This window comes from Nanorana parkeri, unplaced genomic scaffold (assembly GCF_000935625.1).
Source record: "Nanorana parkeri isolate BGI_ZX_2015 unplaced genomic scaffold, ASM93562v1 scaffold7, whole genome shotgun sequence".
NCBI lineage: Eukaryota > Metazoa > Chordata > Amphibia > Anura > Dicroglossidae > Nanorana > Nanorana parkeri.
Genome location: NW_017306275.1, coordinates 2,321,783 through 2,341,608, shown reverse-complemented (window position 1 = coordinate 2,341,608; position 19,826 = coordinate 2,321,783). Strand labels below are relative to the sequence as shown.

General features: G+C 38.5%; 1 protein-coding gene across 12 annotated transcripts in view; it reads left to right on the top strand.

The window, feature by feature from the left end:
• EPB41L3 (erythrocyte membrane protein band 4.1 like 3) overlaps window positions 1-19,826 on the top strand; it is a 115,241-nt gene that overhangs the window by 33,853 nt on the left and 61,562 nt on the right. For all 12 annotated transcript variants that reach the window (XM_018553630.1, XM_018553712.1, XM_018553703.1 and 9 more), the window contains exons 4-9: window positions 1,504-1,546; window positions 6,744-6,819; window positions 8,958-9,176; window positions 12,495-12,582; window positions 17,094-17,246; window positions 18,666-18,763. In XM_018553630.1, coding sequence (XP_018409132.1) covers window positions 1,504-1,546; window positions 6,744-6,819; window positions 8,958-9,176; window positions 12,495-12,582; window positions 17,094-17,246; window positions 18,666-18,763 — 677 coding nt within the window. The remainder of the gene's footprint in view (window positions 1-1,503; window positions 1,547-6,743; window positions 6,820-8,957; window positions 9,177-12,494; window positions 12,583-17,093; window positions 17,247-18,665; window positions 18,764-19,826) is intronic.

Sequence of the window (19,826 nt, the reverse complement as noted above, 5' to 3'; positions counted from 1 at the left end):
AGTGTCGGCCTATGCATTGGCTTATTATTGCCCAGATTGGTCATATGTTGTTTTGGACCTCACTTAGCAGATCGGTATGCTAGCAGGCTGTACATTACATTTTTTGCTGTGATTCGTATCTATTTAGATATCAAAAAAGAGAATTCCGTTGAACGGATATCACATCTGCTGCATATGCAGTCCCTGTACACACTATTTGCCAACCCCTGTTGCGGAAACTAGACAGGAGGGGCAAATATCAGTCACACATTATGAATCCTTGAATATATGGTCTTAATCTGTTTAAAGGTTGGATGCCCTTTAAGTTGGGCCTGAAATTGTTTGGGGCTGTCCGGCCTTACATTTTACTGACTGCATAAAATGTTGATGTCATCTCAGATTTCCTAGAATGAAAAATGCAATTTGAATTGTTAGCTGCTGTCCATTTGTGGAAGGGCCCTTAATCTGCACACTGGACATGTACTTTTCATCTTCTAAAAGCCCCGAAAAAAGAGCAGAGTCTAAGGCGAGCCATAACAGCTAGCAGGTGCATACATAATTGTGAAATAATTATAAGCTGGCCTTTGTTGCTCCTTCTCTGCAAGGTACTCCAGTGTTCAAGCTGATATTAGGTATTCACTCACATAGCGAGAACACCTTGTTACTAATTGCATTTACATATGTATGAACCAATAAATTGGAATTTTCTTTTGACAAACTCATCCTAGAAGGACAAAACATTCTTTAAAGGTTTTCATTTTGGATACGTTATCCTGTTACCTAGACATTTACTGCCGTCTGCTACAGTGATTCTGTGGAAAACAAGCAAAATGAATTTAGATGGCTTCCTGTTGAGCTAACTCTTTTGTTATGCAAATACATATTTAAAGGGCATCACATCCTGGAGAATCAGTGTATTTAACTAGAGGGTTTTTTCTAGAATCCAATTATTTCTTTCCTGTTCAACGTGCTTTCTTGAACTAATTTTGTATATCAAAATGGGGGAAAAATTAAGGGGTTGCTCATACCAAATGTAATTCCATACAGTTTGCTATATTTGAATGGCAGAGAAACTCCATAGTGCTTTAAAAATCCATTAGTGTGTCAGTCGGACCTGTTTTCACCACTCTATGGCATTTTTAACACTGCTATTAAACTACTGATTTAATGGCACATTTGCTTAGATTATCAAAGTTTCATATGTGAATGATCCCTTGCTTTACAGCTCTGTTTAAAAGATACCAAGAAGGCATTGGTAATTATGATTAAATTACTTTCAGGTCATGAAATCACTCCAGACTATGACAGATATATGCTTTTATTACTTGGGTATTACAGCCCACATTGTATTCAATTCTGAGGATATCAGAGGTCATCTTTAGTATTATTTGATCAGAATAGAGGATCTGATGTCTGTCCTGTAATGTTTATGCAGTATTCGATTTCCCCAGCGACATATTTTGCTGTTCAATATATATGTTACAATGGTTTTGACTATTATTTTTTTGTTCTGTCATTTTCTAGAACTGGTTGGACCCTGCTAAAGAAATTAAGAAACAAACACGGAGTAAGCTTTACATTTTTTTCAGTTTTACTCAATATGGCATTTGATATTCAGTTTCAATAATAGCAGTTTATGATTACTTTGTGATTGAGAGTGTTACCTAATATTAGTGGTTTGTGATTACTTTGTGAATGAAAGTATTACCTAATATCGGTGGTTTGTGAATACTTTATGATTGGAAAGTATTGCCTAATGCATGCTGCAAGGCTTGCCTTAGATAACACTGTCTGGGTAGTTTTGAGTGGATTGTTAAGCCAGCCAGAAATAAAAGAAATTGGTTTGTTTTAAGGGTGACTGCACTCTCCTGATAATTTGCAGCACATGAAACACTGCAACACCAAGTAGTAGTATTGTCCAGAAGTGCTCTATTTTGTCCAAGGCTGGTCCTTCCCAACAGCCACATCCTAAACCACGTCTTTATTGTAATGATATAGGAACAAATTGGTCAGCTGAATGGCCCATGTTACAACAAGGGTTTTGTTACCTATGGAGCCAAATGTTAGGGTTGAGATGTTACCAGATACACTACAAAATGAGAACTAGATAGTTGGTGTGCCACTCTGCAAGGGACAGTCTGTTACTAAATGTGCCACAGTTTAAACGCGATGGTACCACATGTGCTGCTACTGCAAGAGGGGACACCGGTGAAAGGTGTGCTTCAGTAAAAGGAAGGACTTGTTACCAGATATGCTGTGAGAACTGGTCACTTAGGAATTAATTTATAAACGTTTAATCCAGCATATAGCCAGAAGGATGCCCTTCGCACAGCACTAGCACCCTTAGATGGTGGTGATGAGTGTCACCACGGGGCGCTAGGGCTGTGCCAACAGCATCATTCTGGCTGCACGCTGAGCAGAGCTTTTCTAAATAAACCCCTTCGTGTGCTCCATGTCAAGAGATGTTTCCAGATTTGCCATACTACAAGAACAATGTTATCAGGTGTGCCATGTTACAAAAGAGATGTAACAGATGTATCACACTAAATGAGGGTTATTACCATATGCGATCTGCTGCAAGAGGACATTTAGGAGATGCGCCCCGAAAATGAATTTTTTAATGGTGCCATGCTACATGAGAAAATATCAGATTTGCCACAATACAACATGGGACCTTATTAGATGCACTAGGTTTTAAAGAGAAGCTAATGAGGTGTACCATGCTACAAGAGGGGAGTTTAAAAGATGAGCATACTAGGAGTGGGTTGCCATGTTGTGTGCCATCAGATGGCAGCTGGTTTCAGCACCTGTATAGTATCTTTTTACCCTCTGTTTTTGAAGAATGTACAACAAAATCTCCCTCGTTGCCAGAACACAGACCTCCTGCTGTTCGTATCGGAAGATCTTCCATCTCTTATTGTTAAAGTATTGCATTGCTTTACTTGTCATCTTATTTGTTTTAAGCCTGACTGTGTCTGTCTTCAAGCTCCAGTGGCCAGTCAGGTGCCATGGACAGCACATAACGCATGCTGAGCCTGGCAAATTAAATGAGAAGTTGACTATACCACGTACTGTGGAAAAGAACATTAGAAAGAGAGGAGGCTGTCCACCCTCTGCCGCAGGTCTATGCTCTGTGGAAGAAGATTACTGAAGTATAGTCTTCAAAAACAGCCATAGAGGGGTCCTAGGACCAAGTGTCCCCCAGGCAATGCCGCCTACAGGGCAAGGACTTAACATACCTAACAACAAGTCAGTGCTATCCCTGTCATTAAGTTCCATTTTGTTCTGCATCTGAACTTATAAATAGTTAATTTAAAAAAAATAAAATAAAAATGTTGTACTGTTTATTTTAAAAACCTTTGTATTCTATGAAGCCGTAACATTATTAATAATAAGTCTGTTGTAACAATGGGTTCAATATGAATCATAAGCTGTTAGACATCCAGCTGTGCTGCTGTGTCTTTATAATTTCTGAAGATTACAGTGCCATTGCTCTTTTATTAGACTACTACTTAACTGCTACCAGTACTGTGTGTTAGACATGTCAAACTCAAATGACACCGTGAGCCAAATTGAGTGAAATGTCTAAGGGCCACATGTTTTTATTTTCAGACATAGATTATAGCTTTTTTTTTTTTTAAAGCCCAACTCCAAACATTTTTATTTTACTTTTGGATAGAGTAGGGAAGAGCCAACATTCCTGCCGGGCTTTTGTCTCTGTTTGTGACCCCTTTGGGGAGATTTACAATGTGGCACATTGTAGTGCCATTGATTTCAAATCGCACCCTAACATATTTAAGCATCAAAGAGCAGCAGGAAGATATGGACAGTAATAAAACCTTGTCAAAAGTTCTAACCCTTTCTCTCTAGAAATGTGTTTGCTTTTTTGTCTATGTCCTTGTTGGAGAGACTTCCCATGAGTTCCTGTCCTGGCCGCAAGAGAGGAAATCTTCCAAGTAGGGACACAGACCACAATAAAAACTTTAGAGGTGCTAAACTTTTTCTGCTGAAACAAACTTAAGGGTCCATTCACACCATCCGCATTGAAGCTGCGCTGGCCGTAGTTTCCAGCGCAGCCCCAACGTAAGACATGGCAATTTGCCTTGTCATGGATGGGCTTGATTCACACCAACGCGCTGCAATTGGAATGCAGTGGTGTGCGCTCAAAAAAGTATGGCAAGCTGTATGTTTTTTAACCACAGCAGGACGCGACATGGTACAACCACCTCGCACCCCGCTGTGCCAGTAGAACCATGCAAAATTTTATCCCAGAAAAAAAGACCAAAAAAATATTTCCTAAAGTATTTTTTTAGCTGCAAAACCTCTGTAATTTCTGCATATTTTAAAAAGAAAACCCTGTGTATCTGCAAGCACTATTAGTGTTACCCTCTGAATATATCAAATTATAATGAATGTGCTGTGCTTCATCTAGAACAATACAAAAACAAATCTCTATAATACATTTGTGCTTAAATAATACATGCAATCAAAAAAGTGTTCACAATGAATCTTCTTGTAAATAATAGTCCTCTGGAAAGTTCAATCATATATTCCGTGTTCAAATATACACAAATGTGGAATCACACGTATATAGTGCTCAAGATTTGTCCCAATTGCACCACACTCTTTATCCTTCCACTGTGAAAATTCTTTGTACAAGTCCATACGTCAACTCCAATTATCACCCAGGTGCTCCCCCTCTCAGTGGGCCGCTCACATAATAAATAGACCTGAACAGTTCTAGAATCGCTTTAATGGGTCTCCAATCGATCTTATTCAAAGGCCATCTCTCCACAATCGTTGCACAGAATATGACATCAGTATGTCATTACGATCATATCCAATAAAATATAAAAACAACCCATAGCGTAAAACCGCAAAATTTAAAAAACTCCTTTATTTAAAAAAACTACTCACATGAGGAAAGTAGACCTAAAACTTCAAATAAAATGTATGCTCGACAACTCTCTCTCTCTCCGTGTTACCGTGTTCTCTGGGTGCAGAGACAGATCAAAATTATAATTTAAGTTATAAATGATCATTGAATACTACAAAAATACTTAATGCAGAGTGCGATGAACCACCAATATAAAGTATGAATTAGTATTAATATTTGCAGTTATCACAATGAACATTTGGGCCTTTCACAAACTGAATATGAGAGTGCGAAGACAACGCATAGTATTACAGGCTTTGGGCTTTGCCAGGCAGGTAGAACATGGTAATAAGTGTTGTAACCTATAAGAGTCGGTTGGATTTCAGTTTACTGCAGTCAGTTCTGTTAACGGATAACTGGTTGCTGTAAGCCCCTGTGGTTTGCACAGTTTTATTGTTTTTAGAACTACCATGCAATTAAACCCATATTAATCTGTATGTCAGCAAAGCCAATAGGTGGATTATAAGAGACATTATTATACAATATAATACATGTGGGCAAGGGTGTTATTGGAAAATGCTGGACTCCATAGATGAATATTAATGTTTTTTTCTCTCCTATCTCCAAATCTAATACACTAATATGCACACTCTTAGCAATCAGATGCAGTTGAGTATATTTATTATACATATTGTAATCATTGCGAATTGTATACATAGTTACATAGTATTTGAGGTTGAATAAAGACATATGTCCATCAAGTCCAACCTATTGTGTGTGTGTGTGGGTGTAAAGATCCTCGCGTCATCTCGTTTTTAGGAGTACTTGTACCCCTGTATATTACCGTTTCTCAGGAAATCGTCCAAAAGCCTCTTGAATGATTCCAGACTATTAGCTGAAATTACTGCTTGCGGCAGTGAGTTCCAGACCCTAACCGCGTGAACTGAGAAGAATCCCCTTCGCCCCTTGTGTTTGAATTTTTTTTCTACCAGTTTTAGGTGGTGTCCTCTAGTCTTTGTTACGGAATTAATCGTGAAGAGTTTATTGCTAATGTTGCTATGACTATGGAACATTTTGTATGTGAAAATCATGTCCCCCCTTAATCTCCTAAGTTCCAGCGTGAACATATTTAAATTTAGTAACCGTGTCTCATAGCTCTTGTCCTCCATCCCTTTGATGAGTTTGGTCGCCCTTCGCTGGACTTTCTCGAGTTCAAGGACATCCCCTCTGTGTACCGGTGCCCAAAACTGCACCGCATACTCCAGGTGAGGCCGAACCAGTGATGTGTAGAGTGGCAATATTATAGACTTATCCCTGCAAAACATTCCCTTCTTGATGCAGGACAGGACTCTACTAGCTTTGCTTACCGCAACCTGGCACTGTAATCTATTATTGAGTTTATGGTCTACAGTGACCCCCAAATCTTTCTCCATTTCAGACTTCTGAAATGGTGCTGTTTGAACGAAGACACTGTACTGCAATGCTCTTTAGTCCTCTCTCTATCGGCACAGTTATACTGCAGCACTATATCATAATTTTTTTAATTTTTAGTTGAAATCTGCCTAAATATCACACGCTCTGCATCCTTCCCAGCAGCATTCTCACCCATCACTTTTATTTTTACACCGCTTCTCTGTGTAGCATAATGACCTTGCATCTTCTAGAGCATTCCTGCTGCAGCTCTGATGAAAGTAGTTTTGCAACATGCTGGGTCTCAAATGAGCTAATACTTGCTGAAGTCTAGCATCTACAGACATCAATGTCTTTTTGTTCTCTAACTGACAGTAAACTGGACCCAGGACTTGTTAGTTGTCAGGCTGTAATAGCCTAATAAAAAAGTACAAGACTTCCATTATTTAATGTGTTTTTTTTTTTTTTTTTTCCCCAGCTGTCTCTTGGCAGTTTTCCTTTAATGTAAAATTTTACCCACCTGACCCATCCCAGCTTTCAGAAGACATAACCAGGTATTTAGCCAGCAAACTTGGTATTTGTTTTTTATTTTATACAGTTGTACAATTTTCTAGCTTTTTCAGGTTCATCCTAGCTCTCATATTTCTTGCATTGTGTTTCTCTAGCTCCGAACAGGCCTGATGATTGACCAATAAAATAAAAAAATAAAATTTTTTTTTTTTTTTGGTATACACAGAAAAAGGCTGTATGGGCTCCCAGCTTTTAGCTAGGTTGGCGAAGTCTGGCCGGTACTGCTTTTTATGTTACTACCAAATTGTGAACTGATTAGCTGATCAAAGCAGATGTAGCACTTAAATTGTATTTATTAATTGGATGGCATTTTCAGGATATTAGAAATAAATAAATAAAACTGCCGACATTTAAATGCTTAATGATCAGTTACCAAACGTTTATCAGAAATATTTTTAGAAATAATATCAGAGTACCAGTACTAATAGTGTCACCCTAATTATATTAGCCATTGCTGCTCTTAATTTTTAATTTAGCTCTTGCTGTTTATAATGCATGAATTATCTTTGGCTCTGCCTAATGGATTAATTTTGCAAATCCAGACAAAGACGACAAATGACTTTTTGAGGCCAATGATTTATTGTACTTCTTTGCAAAAAATGTATCTTGGCTGACACAATTATTTGATTCTTTTATAGTCTAAAGGACATACATTTCTAACTTTTATGTACGCAAAATACATGCCATGAATGAATATTATTTACTAGCATTTAAAAGTCATATTGACGTATTTGATGACACTATCCCATTATATGGTATTCTGTGACAATGAAACATTTTTGTAGCAGTTGGGATTAGGCAGACAGCTTTGCATTATAGCTAAAATGTTTCCTTACTATAATGTTGTTTACAGAACATGCATTGAAACCCTTAGCAATCAGCTTCGATTGCTAAGGTGGCTCTGGACGGCCAGTAACAGATATGTGACTAGTTGTTTATGAGTTAAATACAAAATGTAGTATTTGCACAATCGTATTAATCCTAATTATGCCAGGCCCATCACCTAATCCTGTTCTTTTATTTTTTTTTTATTGTTTATCCTGTTTGTGATTTGAAAGAAAATTATAAAGTTACCATTTGTAGTGTATACTGTGTTCGCCGCTTTTATCCTAAATGGCCTCATAACGCAGCTGCATTATTAATCCTCAACAAACTACAGTCCTTTCTGCTAGAATAACTCATTTATTACAAGAAGCATGTAGATAATTTTTGAGTGTGTGTTTGTGGGTGTATATGTGAAAGGACCTGTCCTGCGCAGTATATCATATCTGATCTAAACTAGGAAACCAGCTTGGCTCCCATTATATAATGTAGGCTCTTAGTATTTTCCCCTGGTTTCTTTGGGATGTGAATTTGTGCAGCTTTTTTGACATCTGTTGAATTAATTGCTAGAATTTTGAATTAGATTTTGTGGAACAGCACACACTCATACTGATGGTCTTAAGACCATGTACATGTACCATAGGTGAATGTTAACACTTAATCATTTTAAAACCATATATTCTATTTTAAGTAGATTGGCATTCTTAAAAAATTTGACTGTTTCAAAACCAGATAATGGTCCTATTCCTTCAATACTCTATCAAAATCTAAAAAAAGTTTAGCCTTTAGTTATACGCTAACGCCATACTAAAAACAGCAATAATGGGCAGTAACCTAAAGGGTTAATTCACCTTTCCCAAAAAATTGAAAAAGCCAACTAAGTCAAAACATCCTCTTACCCCTAACCCCCAACACCGCCCCAAAAAAGATTCTTATTCTCCCCACTGCTGCCATTATTCTGCTATTATTATTCTGCCGGTTTCACGTGTCAGAACATTATACTGGCTGAAGTGGACGACGGAAGATTATCATCGTTGCAGCTAAGGGCAGCAGGGACTAGGACTGGGGTTGTTGTGACTTATCTTGCCTTTTCATTTTTTGTAAAAAAAAAAGTAAACTGACCCTTTAAAACCAATATGAAATTACATTGACCAAAGTAAACTGCTGAAATCTGACTTCTAAATATCTACTATGGTGCACAACATATCATTGCTATTCCTAAAGAAACGTATCATAGTCATACATAGATGTTAATGTGCATTCCTTTTTATGGTTTAACATGTACTTCTATTCCCTATAGGTATTACCTCTGTTTGCAGCTACGAGATGACATTATATCAGGGCGTCTCCCTTGTTCCTTTGTTACGCTTGCTCTCCTGGGATCCTACACTGTACAGTCAGAATTAGGTGACTATGACCCTGATGAATATGGCAGCGACTATGTCAGTGAATTCCGTTTTGCGCCAAACCAAACAAAGGAACTAGAGGACAAAGTAGTCGAGCTGCACAAAAGTTATAGGTGAGCCAAAATTAATTTGATACCTTATTATAAAATGCAGACCATTTTAGGTAAAGTAATACAAAGATTTTGTTTAACAAGACCAGTATCTTTTATCCTTCATTTTATCATTAACATTATTGTAATTGATATTCCTGTTTTGTACTCTCTCACAAAATAATTACAAACATTTTACATTGAATTTAATAATCCATAAAATAAAAACCTCAACTATTAATGAGATGTTTGCCAGTACTTGCTTTAGTCTTAAAGCATGTCTAAACCCAAAAACTAAAATTGTGTATATTTCCCCTTACCAATGCTTAGATGTGGTAGCTCCATTAGTTTTCTTTTTTTGTTTTAGGCTTTGTACATTTTCAAGTATAGAATTCTAATCCTGATAGAAAACTTGTGTAACTTCTTGTTCACTGAACGTTTATCTCAAACAATGTTATAAGCTTTCCAAGCTATCTTTTGTAAACTACACAGCCCCTTTTCCCAATGTAATGAAGAGAAAAAATTGTTTTGAGTCCAAGTCAGCCTTGACAACGCTGCTCCTGCATAGATACAGTGCAGTAAGTGAGCGTTGTTACTAGGGATGCATCGATACTGGTATCGGTGACGATACTGAGCCTTTGAGTGAGTATTCGTATTCGCCCAAATGCTCCGATACTGACCCCGATACCAGAACTTCCGTTCCGAGGGTTATTCCCTCTGACCGGCAGTGCCGCAAGGGAGCATGGTGTCGGCTTCCCGGCCAATTAGGAAGCCGGGTGGCGGGTCAGCCTCCTGGCTTCCTGATTGACTAAGAAGCTGGCTTCACACTGCCTAGCGACACTACGAAGCAGCCAGGCCTCCTGACCAATCAGGAAGCCGGATGACAGGTCGCGACCCGCCGCCCGGCTTCTTGATTGGTTAGGAAGTCAGGCTGCCTCGCAGGGTCACGAGGGAGCGTGAAGCCGGTGTGCTTGCGATTGTACTTCCTGATTAGCTGGGCCCACACTACCTTGGGATGCCGGTATCGGTATTGGCGAGCACCGAAACAAAAATATATGTACTCAATACTGGAAAAACGGTATCGGTGCATCCCTAGTTGTCACCCTAGGACAGGAAGTGTTATTGGCAGGATCAGCAGGAGAAAAAAAGGATAAAAAAAGTCTGTACGAAAAAATTTCATGGATGCAGCTATCACATCTAATGACTGGAACCTGCAATATATTATATTTATTTTTTGGGTTTAGATGCAGTCCTTTTCCCTGACCAGTGAGGCTTGTTTTCTTTACTACAATTCCTTTGACTGACGATTGGTCACAAAGATTTTCCAGTATATCAGTAAACCTCTGCCTTTGATAAAATTGATGTTTGATAGCACTTATTACTTCCTTGGCCCTTTCACAACAAACAAGACAAATTCAAGCATGGCTTGTGGCCAATGTGTTAACTTGAGTTAGTAAAACAATCTTGTAAGATGAAGCATGGCAGGGGACAATAGAGCCACAGTAAAGCAGATTTTGCTTTGCAGTGTACAAGCTATGCAGTCTCAGTTTACTCTAAAATGTCTTTTTTTTATCACAATGCTGTAGTATGTAAAATAGGCAACTTAATTGTTTTTTTGATTAGAAGAAAAACAACTCTAAATCTATAATCAGCTAAAAATAGAGCTCCTTTTGTTTGCCAGAGAAACTGCCTTTGGAAAGCAGAGTATTTTAAGTGAATATTTAAAAATAAATCTCTTAAAGGGGAATTTGCCCCCCTAAACCCCCCCCCCCCAAAAAAAAAACAGTAGCATGCAGCTCTGCATGGTGAATTTAAAACACATTCATCCAACACAGTAAACTTTCTAGAAATAAACTTTTCCTTTAGCGCACTTCCTGGTTTCCTTAGGCACTTGTAGCATAGCCCATTGGGAAGGCTACATCACCAGTGCTTTCTAAAGTTTGGTCTTAGATCTTGTGTCCAAGATCTAAGACTGACATCATTGGTGGGTGTACACAGAGAACATGGAAGAATAAGCCAGCCACTGATTACATTTTTTTTTAATTGCATGGGTTTTGCAGCAGGGGGTGGACAGACAAGTGGGGTTGGGGAAATGCAAGACTAAAGAGGCATGTGACTTTAAGTTTATCTTCATATAGACCGTTCAATAGTGCTGATGGTTTATTGAGTAGGGTAGGGGGAAGGTGGAGTACACTTTATCCGGCTGTAGATTTGGGTTCTTGTGTGCTTTGTTTCCAGGAATGCCATATAATGTGGATTTTCTGGCTTTGCTTGAACTAACATTGTGACAAAAAATATCATTAAGTTACAATATCACATACCACAAGTATTCCTAAGCTATTTTCTCCAAGGTGTCATGTGAACTGAAACTAAAGTAAGGGGTCATTTTATTAATGACTACTCAATTTTGATTTAATTACTTATTCCTATTGGAGCGAGCTATACTCTGTAGGACCACTGTATACTGCCATGAGTATGGATCATTCATAGGAATGAATGGGGTCACAGCTTGGGGATCGTTGAATTGGGAACAGAGGTAGGATCACATCTGGTGGTCTACATTCAAAGGGGTGGGGCCGTGCCTTAAAGTGACATTAAACCCTCAGATTTTTTTAACATAAACCAATACTGTAATGTGTGCCTTACTGTAATCCATGGTAGTTTTCCTTCTCTTTGCTGCTCTTCCTTTTAAATCCTCATGTCTTCTCATGCTTGGGGAGAACTTCCTTTTTCAGCTCAGGGCCTCTTCCTGTAGTGCTGGCTCAGGTAACAAACCTATACACAGACACCGTGTATCGATTCCTGAGACAAGATAGTCTGCTGCAAAACAGAAGTTCTGCCCAGATAGAGAACATATACAGATTTAAAAGGAAGAGCAGCAAAGAGAAGGGAAACAACCATGGATTACAGTAAGGCACACATTACAGTATTGTTTTATGTTAAAAAAATCTGAGGGTTTAATGTCACTTTAAACGAAAACTTGTATCAAAGGTAATGTTGTCTTTTAAGACATCACTCTCTACTCCTCAAAAGTAAGCTTATAACTGGGTAGGGAAGCATTTTACCAAAGCCAACCACTGTAGTATAGTTGTAAAGACCGAGAGCTTCTATTTATTAGCCAGTCATTTTCAAGCATAAAACTAGTTCGCTAAAATTAACATATGTTCAGGACAACATCATTGTGCGTGATTGACAAATTCTAGATATCATTTTCTTTTCTGAATACCTTGTAGTGAAGTATGAAGCTAATGATATATTCCTTTCAATTTATATTTGTTTCACAGCAGGAACTATATTAGTCTATAGAATTTAAAGACTGACTTTTCTTTTTTTTATCCACAGAGGAATGACTCCTGCTGAAGCTGAAATGCACTTCCTGGAAAATGCCAAAAAATTGTCAATGTATGGCGTAGATCTACATCATGCTAAGGTGAGGTGATAATATGCACATATATGAATACAGTAAACTCCCCATTATTCCGGCATTCAAGCAACCAGAAAAAAAAACATAGATGACGTGTCCTCATTTTTTTTTGCCAGTTGCTTGATAGACATGTGCACACTAAAACAATTTTGTTAGCAACTAAATTCATTTAGTTGCTAACAAATTTCTCTGTTTACAACTTGCTGTGGCCAGCGGCTAGATTCCTCAGCTGGCAGGTGAATGTAAACAGGCAGTGGGGGTCTGTGCAATAGCCATCCTGCTATTGGCTATGGCAATTTGAAATAGCCAATAGCAGAATCTAGCCTGAAGATAAATGGGGCAGGGGGTTGTAGCTTGAGAGTTTTAGTAACTCTCAAGTAACCAGAAACTACAGTTATCTGGGATCTGCCTATCCCCACAGCATCTACCTTATCCCTACCAGCTAGGTAGCACATAGATAGCTGGGCTGCCTAGCTCTGAGGAAGGGGGCGTGTCCCCGAAAACACGTTCAGCTGTAGCAGTGGGGCTCTGTGTGAAGAACAGAGTTCCCTGAGTGTCTCCATGATTTCTTCTTTTGTACATCCACAGCAGCAAGGTCATTAAGGATTGCTAGTTCATTTGATGTTTCTAGTCACTGCTTCATTTGTGAGTATATTTCTGTATACCATTTTCATTAAAAAAAGGTTTATCTGCGCCAGGAAAGACTGAAACGGGGCAGCCTCTACTGGAGTGAGTGAAGTGTTACTGGCTCAAAGAATGTTTTTCTGGCACTGGTCGGTGTGCTTTTGGATTTGAGCAGTTCAGTTCTGCATGTGTGGGCCCAGAGTGGGTGAAGCGTAGGTTTTTCCAAATAAAACTATCTAGGAATAGCAAAAATGAAGACCCCATTGTTTAGCTCTGGTAGGCGAGCAGCAGACTGAACCTTTATTATACTTAGGAGTGTGTGGACAGTGGGCCACAAGCTGTGTGCTCAACCTGGCAGGTGTGCCACACCACTCCACGGCCGATGTTGGCTATGCAGAAATCATGCCCTGGCAGAATATTGCAATTAGCATTAATGCAGGTGTAAAGACATTCCCATTTATTTTAAGTTTTGTACAGATATTAATGGGCCTTATTAAAGCTGGGTTTTAGGAGCACATCTGTTTAGTCACCAAGACTAAGCGCAATGGGCAATGTACAGTAAGCCAGAACAACCAATCAAAATTCCGCTTTCACTGATTTGACTTCAATAATTTGAAATCCAAATAACTGCTATGACTAAGTGCACTTATGACTATTTCATTGCTCATTGCGCTGTCCTGCTTGTCTTGATAAACACACATTGATTTATTGTAAGTGTGCCAAGACATCAGATCTTAGGAAATGAAAAAACCACTTAGGACAAAAAGGTTTCCTCAACAGACCAGCAAGAGTGGATAAACTTATTAACCTTCTAAATGATTTCCAGTCTTTAGGTCCTCGGGTTTATCATTGACTCAAGCAGAGATCGGCTTTAATAAACTAAGCAAAGCTGGCAGGAATCTCAAATTGCTTTGACACGGCAAGATAGGAAACCTAGAAAATATTACAGCTGTGTGTCAGTTCAGGAGTTTTCACTCTTGCTGGGCAAGATGATATTCCTTATTGTAACAGTTCAGCAGGTTGTATTTTTCGAGCAACATTCTGCATATTAAAGCTTCCTGATGTCCCGCTTATGGTTTTTATGTTTTCTGTAGATTATGAAATAGCTCTCTAGACTTAGACGTTGGCATTGTGGTCCATTTTTAAAGAACATCTCCATAAACATGAAGAATCTTCTACCCATTCAGAGCATGGGGATATTTTATTAATTATAAAATCTTATCCCTTTCCACTGCGAAACAAGTGCAGTCTTTTTTTTTTTACTGGTGGAAAGTCTTTGCTAGACTTGTTAATATGATACCATAATACATGATACCATGAAATGTGTACACAGGAAGCTTTCAGTCATTAGTTAGCATGAATGTGGTTACTTCTATTGTTTCCCATTATGCTCAATACACATACTGTTTTAATGAGAGCCAAGACAACTCTCTACACGTACAACAGTGAGGCTTTCAGACTAAAATCATTATGGGTAAGGGTTTAAGTAGTCCTTAGTAGCATTTGTGCATAACTATAGCACAGTCTTTGGTTAGCAATGCTATATTTGTTAAATTTAAAGTTAGAATTCACTTTACATTTGTATCTATACTGCATGTCCGTAACTGGATCCACCAAATTATAATTTTTTTATCTATGGATTGCATAAAAAGTAGGTTTTTCTTGACAATATCACCAAAAGAAAGCCAGTGTCCAAGTCGATAGACCCTTAGCAGAAATTTAAAAATTGCTCTGATTCATAAGGGGCGTAAAAGTGTGAGAGTCAGTGATTGCTACGCGATCGACTGGTAGATTGCGATCGACCTTGTGGGCACCCCTGGCCTAAATGTTCAAATCGGTACCATTCAGGTTGTGAAGCTGTGGTGTCCAACTTTACTAAACACCCATTCATTGGTGTTTATTGGTTACTTACCTGAACACATACTCCCTGAGCTGTACAATCCCTGTCGAGCAGGAGCCTATTCTGACTGACATTCCTCATTCGAGCCTGTGCATAGGCTGTGGTTAGGACCTCGCAGGCTGCAAAAGAAAGCCCCACTGGCCACTAGTTGGACAGATCTGATGTCTGAAGTAAACTGAAATAAATCCATTTCTTGTCCCTTCCATTTAACATGTGAACTGGAATACAATACATCTTCCAGTGTAGATATTGTTGTAGGATGTATTGTTTTGATGCACAGCAAGTGCTAAAAGAAAAATACAGGAGGGCTATTATTCAGAGATGACTATTTTCTCTCTATTGCAATCAAAATAAGCAAACGTCTAAATCCTTGGCTGATTAATTAAATAGATCTTGCTTTACTATATTATTGTAATTATTCAAAATTAACTTTTGAATTGGTAAAGAATGGCTGATGGGAGAAGAAAATGGTTTTCTACAAATGTCAGCTTTTTTTGGCTATTAGCTTTTCTTTGGCAGAAGATTTCCTTATAAATTAAAAGACTGCATTTCTGCAAGTTGGTCATTTGTGTTTATATTGTCAGTGTACAATTGCTTTTGATTGGGGAAAACAGAGTGTAGAATGTGCCAGTTTGAGTGGATTGAAGCGTGAGATCAAGTAATTTCAAGTGACTCTGGTAAAAAATATAGATCAATGAATACCTCTTCAGCAGACAGGGAGTCCTACAGGACACCGTAATGATATAGGGGCCAGTGAAAGGAATCACAGCACACCGCGGGGAACCATACATCCAACACGTCTGGTGGTTAGTCGGATGTAGAAGATTTTTCAGTTGCCATAGCTTTTCCACAGAATCACTGCCCTCTGGAGGGATAGATTAGGTATCTTTTAGGTCTCATTAACATGGATGTGCGCAAGCATACATTGTGCGTTTCCATTCAGAATCATGCGCCTGGAAGCGACAGCTGGTGTGTGCAGCCACCTGTAAAACTTAATGATAGGATGCAGCTGCACACTGCAATGTGTCGACCAAAACTTGCACATCCATAGAGGTACAGATGCACACCCCTGGACGAAGGCTGTCTGTGTATGAGGCCTTATTGAAGGCTGCTAATAAAAAAAAATGTGTCAGCAGAGTTGCTTTAACCTTTTCACACTGCCATCAATGTAAGGCATATGGCGGTCCAGCTTACCAGGTCAGTATGCCTTACATTGGCTGCATTCAGCTTCTGCTATAAGCTCATGGTCGCCAGTGAGGTAAGTTCCACTCTGTATTACTGCACAGATCTAAAAGAAATACACAAAGCACAGCAAGATTCAAGCAAGAATACACATGCCCTTTTGTATTTGAACACTATTTGCTTATCCTGTAATTTAGCTTTAAGTAAACCAAAATGATTTGTATTCCTTACCCAATCAAATCTAGAAGTGTTTAAATCAAGTAATAGTTTGGAAGCAGCCAGAATGGATAGATTTGGTTGTATATTTTTAGATGAAAGCCCTACTGGGCAGGGCCCTCCTTACCCATCTTGTCTTGAATTGTATTGTGATTTGTAATGTCTTCCTTATATTGTAAAGCGCTGCGCAAACTGTTGGCGCTATATGAATCCTGTATAATAATAATAGATTCTACCATAATGGAACATTTCAGCTTTCTGTTCATTTTACTGTTGGCCCTATGACAGAATAAGGCAGTGCCTAATCATTACAAACAGATCAATTCTTGGCAAACAGGCTGTCGGCAAACGTGCTTGTAGAGCTACTGGAGCCCCTGCCAGTATTTCTCTTTGGCATCCACAGAGCTATGGTTGAACTCTGCGTTTAAGTGACACAGATTAGTTCCGTTATATATATTTTGAGAATGTGTTATATATATTTTGAGAATATCCGTTGTATATATTTTGAGAATATGATAGAATCATAATGTTTTCTGACTAGTTATTCATGTGGTAGTAAAATCCAAAATATGTAACCTGATTTTTCAATATTCAGGACTCTGAAGGAGTGGAAATAATGTTGGGCGTTTGCGCCAGTGGCCTCTTGATATACCGTGATCGGCTACGGATAAACCGGTTTGCCTGGCCAAAGGTTCTGAAAATTTCATATAAAAGAAATAATTTTTATATTAAGATTCGCCCAGGTGAGGTAAGTTGACATCTATAATGGGGAAATTACATTTGTTAATCAAGACAATAGCCAGTTGATATTTTGCTTGCTGTTTGCAGGTAACTGAATGAAGCCTATAATATGAATTGGGGATTTTCAGATATCAGTTCCGATACCAGTGCAGATACTTGGCATTTTCACAAGAACTACCAGGGTAGCATCAGTTGCAGCTGCGACTGGGCCCTGGCACTCCACCACTGTCCTGAAATCATTACTGTGTATTGTTTTAGGAAAACGGGACACAACAAAAATGTATCAGTAACTGTATCTGTGAGTCCTTGGACAAATATCAGTACGTGTTAAGTCGGCAGCATTCCTTGTATGATATTTTGGCAAATGACGCCATGCATTTCAACCCAAATCATAACTATATTCTGGATACTGTCCTATTGATTTGTGATCACATTTAGAAATAGCTGGCCTTTTTGAAGTAATTGTGTAATATTTATGCAATTATTAGTCATATCTCTTGCAAACTGAGAGAAAATTTTATCCACCTCCTTTATCGCATGATAGGGACTGGGTAAATTCTTCTCAGAAGATAGACTAATCTTATTGCTCCCATAGCTATCTGTTGTCACTCAATCCTATGCAGAATGAAATAGTAATGTCTTTTATGTCTTTTTACAATGTACCGGTTCATTGGGTTATAAAAACTTTATTTCAGAATATAGTTTACCTCTAACTCTGTCTTACACATTAGAACAGTGCATAATTTAGTGGTCTTTTCTGTTTGGCTGTTCGGTCATGGGAATAGTAAAATACATTTCAGCACAATTGCTGCATGCCCTGCCTCAGTGACTTTTCATTAGTACCGTCACAGTCTTGTTTCTAGTCCCACTGAATAGATAGGTATTAAATTATGAGGAATGGGGAAAAACTTTATTTTACTTTACTCTCTATTGTTCTATTGGATAATTGTAGGTGGGCGTGTCTCAATGTACTACTTTCGGTATTTGTTTAACAGAATATTTACACTACTTTGTGTACATTGTAATAATTAACATTCATGTTAGTATATTGAGGCTAGGTTCACACCTAGGCGATTGAGCTGGTGAGCTGTTTCCGTGTGGTTGTTGCACGTTTTTGGTTTTGCGCGGTTTAGCTTTGAAAGTTGAGCGGCTTTTAATGTATAGAGATGTCTATGGGACCCAAACCGCACGACAACCGCCCGAAAATGGATCCTGCACCTTTTTGCGTGACAGCCGATTTCTACCACTCGACAAATCGCAAAGGTGTGAACAGCTTCCATAGACTTGAATGGAAATCTGTTTTGTGCGATATCGCGTGGCTAAATCTGCGCAATAAATTGCCGGGGTCTGAACCTAGCCTGAAGAATACATAGCGAATAGATTCTCATTTAGAATTCGCACTAACCTGCTTAATTTCCTTTTACAGTTTGAACAGTTTGAAAGCACCATTGGGTTTAAGCTGCCAAATCACCGGGCTGCAAAACGTTTATGGAAAGTGTGTGTTGAACATCATACTTTCTTTAGGTATGTTTTATTAGTTTTATATGATTTTTTTTTTTTTTAAATACTACACTCTGCTGTTAATACTTTTACCAAAACCTGCTGAATCTGTTGTGGGGTTTACAGTGATTCTTAGAGTCTAGTCCTACAATTTTTATAGGATTAGTCTGCAAAAATATATCTACTTTTCCCTTCTATTCATCATCACAGCTCAAGCTAATTTTTCTTTTTGCCGAGTGCTTACTCTACTCTTTAGGTGAAGTTGTCTTACTTGTTGCAATAACATTAATTTAGACATTGTATATAAGAGGGTTTAAATTTCAGTAAACTGGCCTTATAGGTTTTATATGTGTATCAGTGTGATCGTAAGATGAACTTATAAGCTCCATTGGGTGCATGGAGTGATGTTTCAGACTTTATTAACTGTGTAAAAAGCTGCACTTCATAGTTTTGGAAGTTTATGAATTTATGGAATTTTTGAACTGTAATTTTAAAAACAAGTTCAGCAATTTGGAATGTATTATGGGAAATATTAATCTGCATGTTTCTCCAATACACTATTGTAAATGAATGGCTTATGGAGACACTAAATCATTTACCCTTTTTAATTATAATTCCCCAATTTATATATGTTTTTCTTATTAGTCAACCGAAAACTTAAAGTGGTATTAAGGGCTGTTCTTTGTTTTTTTGTTTTACCAAATATATACTGCTAGCAAGAATTGGAGCATGCTCCAACATTTAAAAAAATGTGTAAAGTTGCAAAATACTGTATTTATTAATTTACCTGTTTCTGCACCGCTCACTCCCGGCTGCAGAACACAGCTTCCTGAACGGCCAGGCCAGGAGGTGGCAAATGCGCGGTTGATGTTATTGGGAGTAGTGGAGGAGTGAGAGAATGTGAATCAGTGAACCCATGCCGGCAGCACACACGTAGGACAGACTACGTGGGATACAGAAAGAAAGTCGGCGCAGGATCAGAAAGTGGCACCAGCATTGAGGGGACTGTTGGAAACGACTTAAAGGAAGATGTTCGCATCAAGAGGTATCACATAAGGTAAGTGCTTACAGCAGCACTAGGAACGGG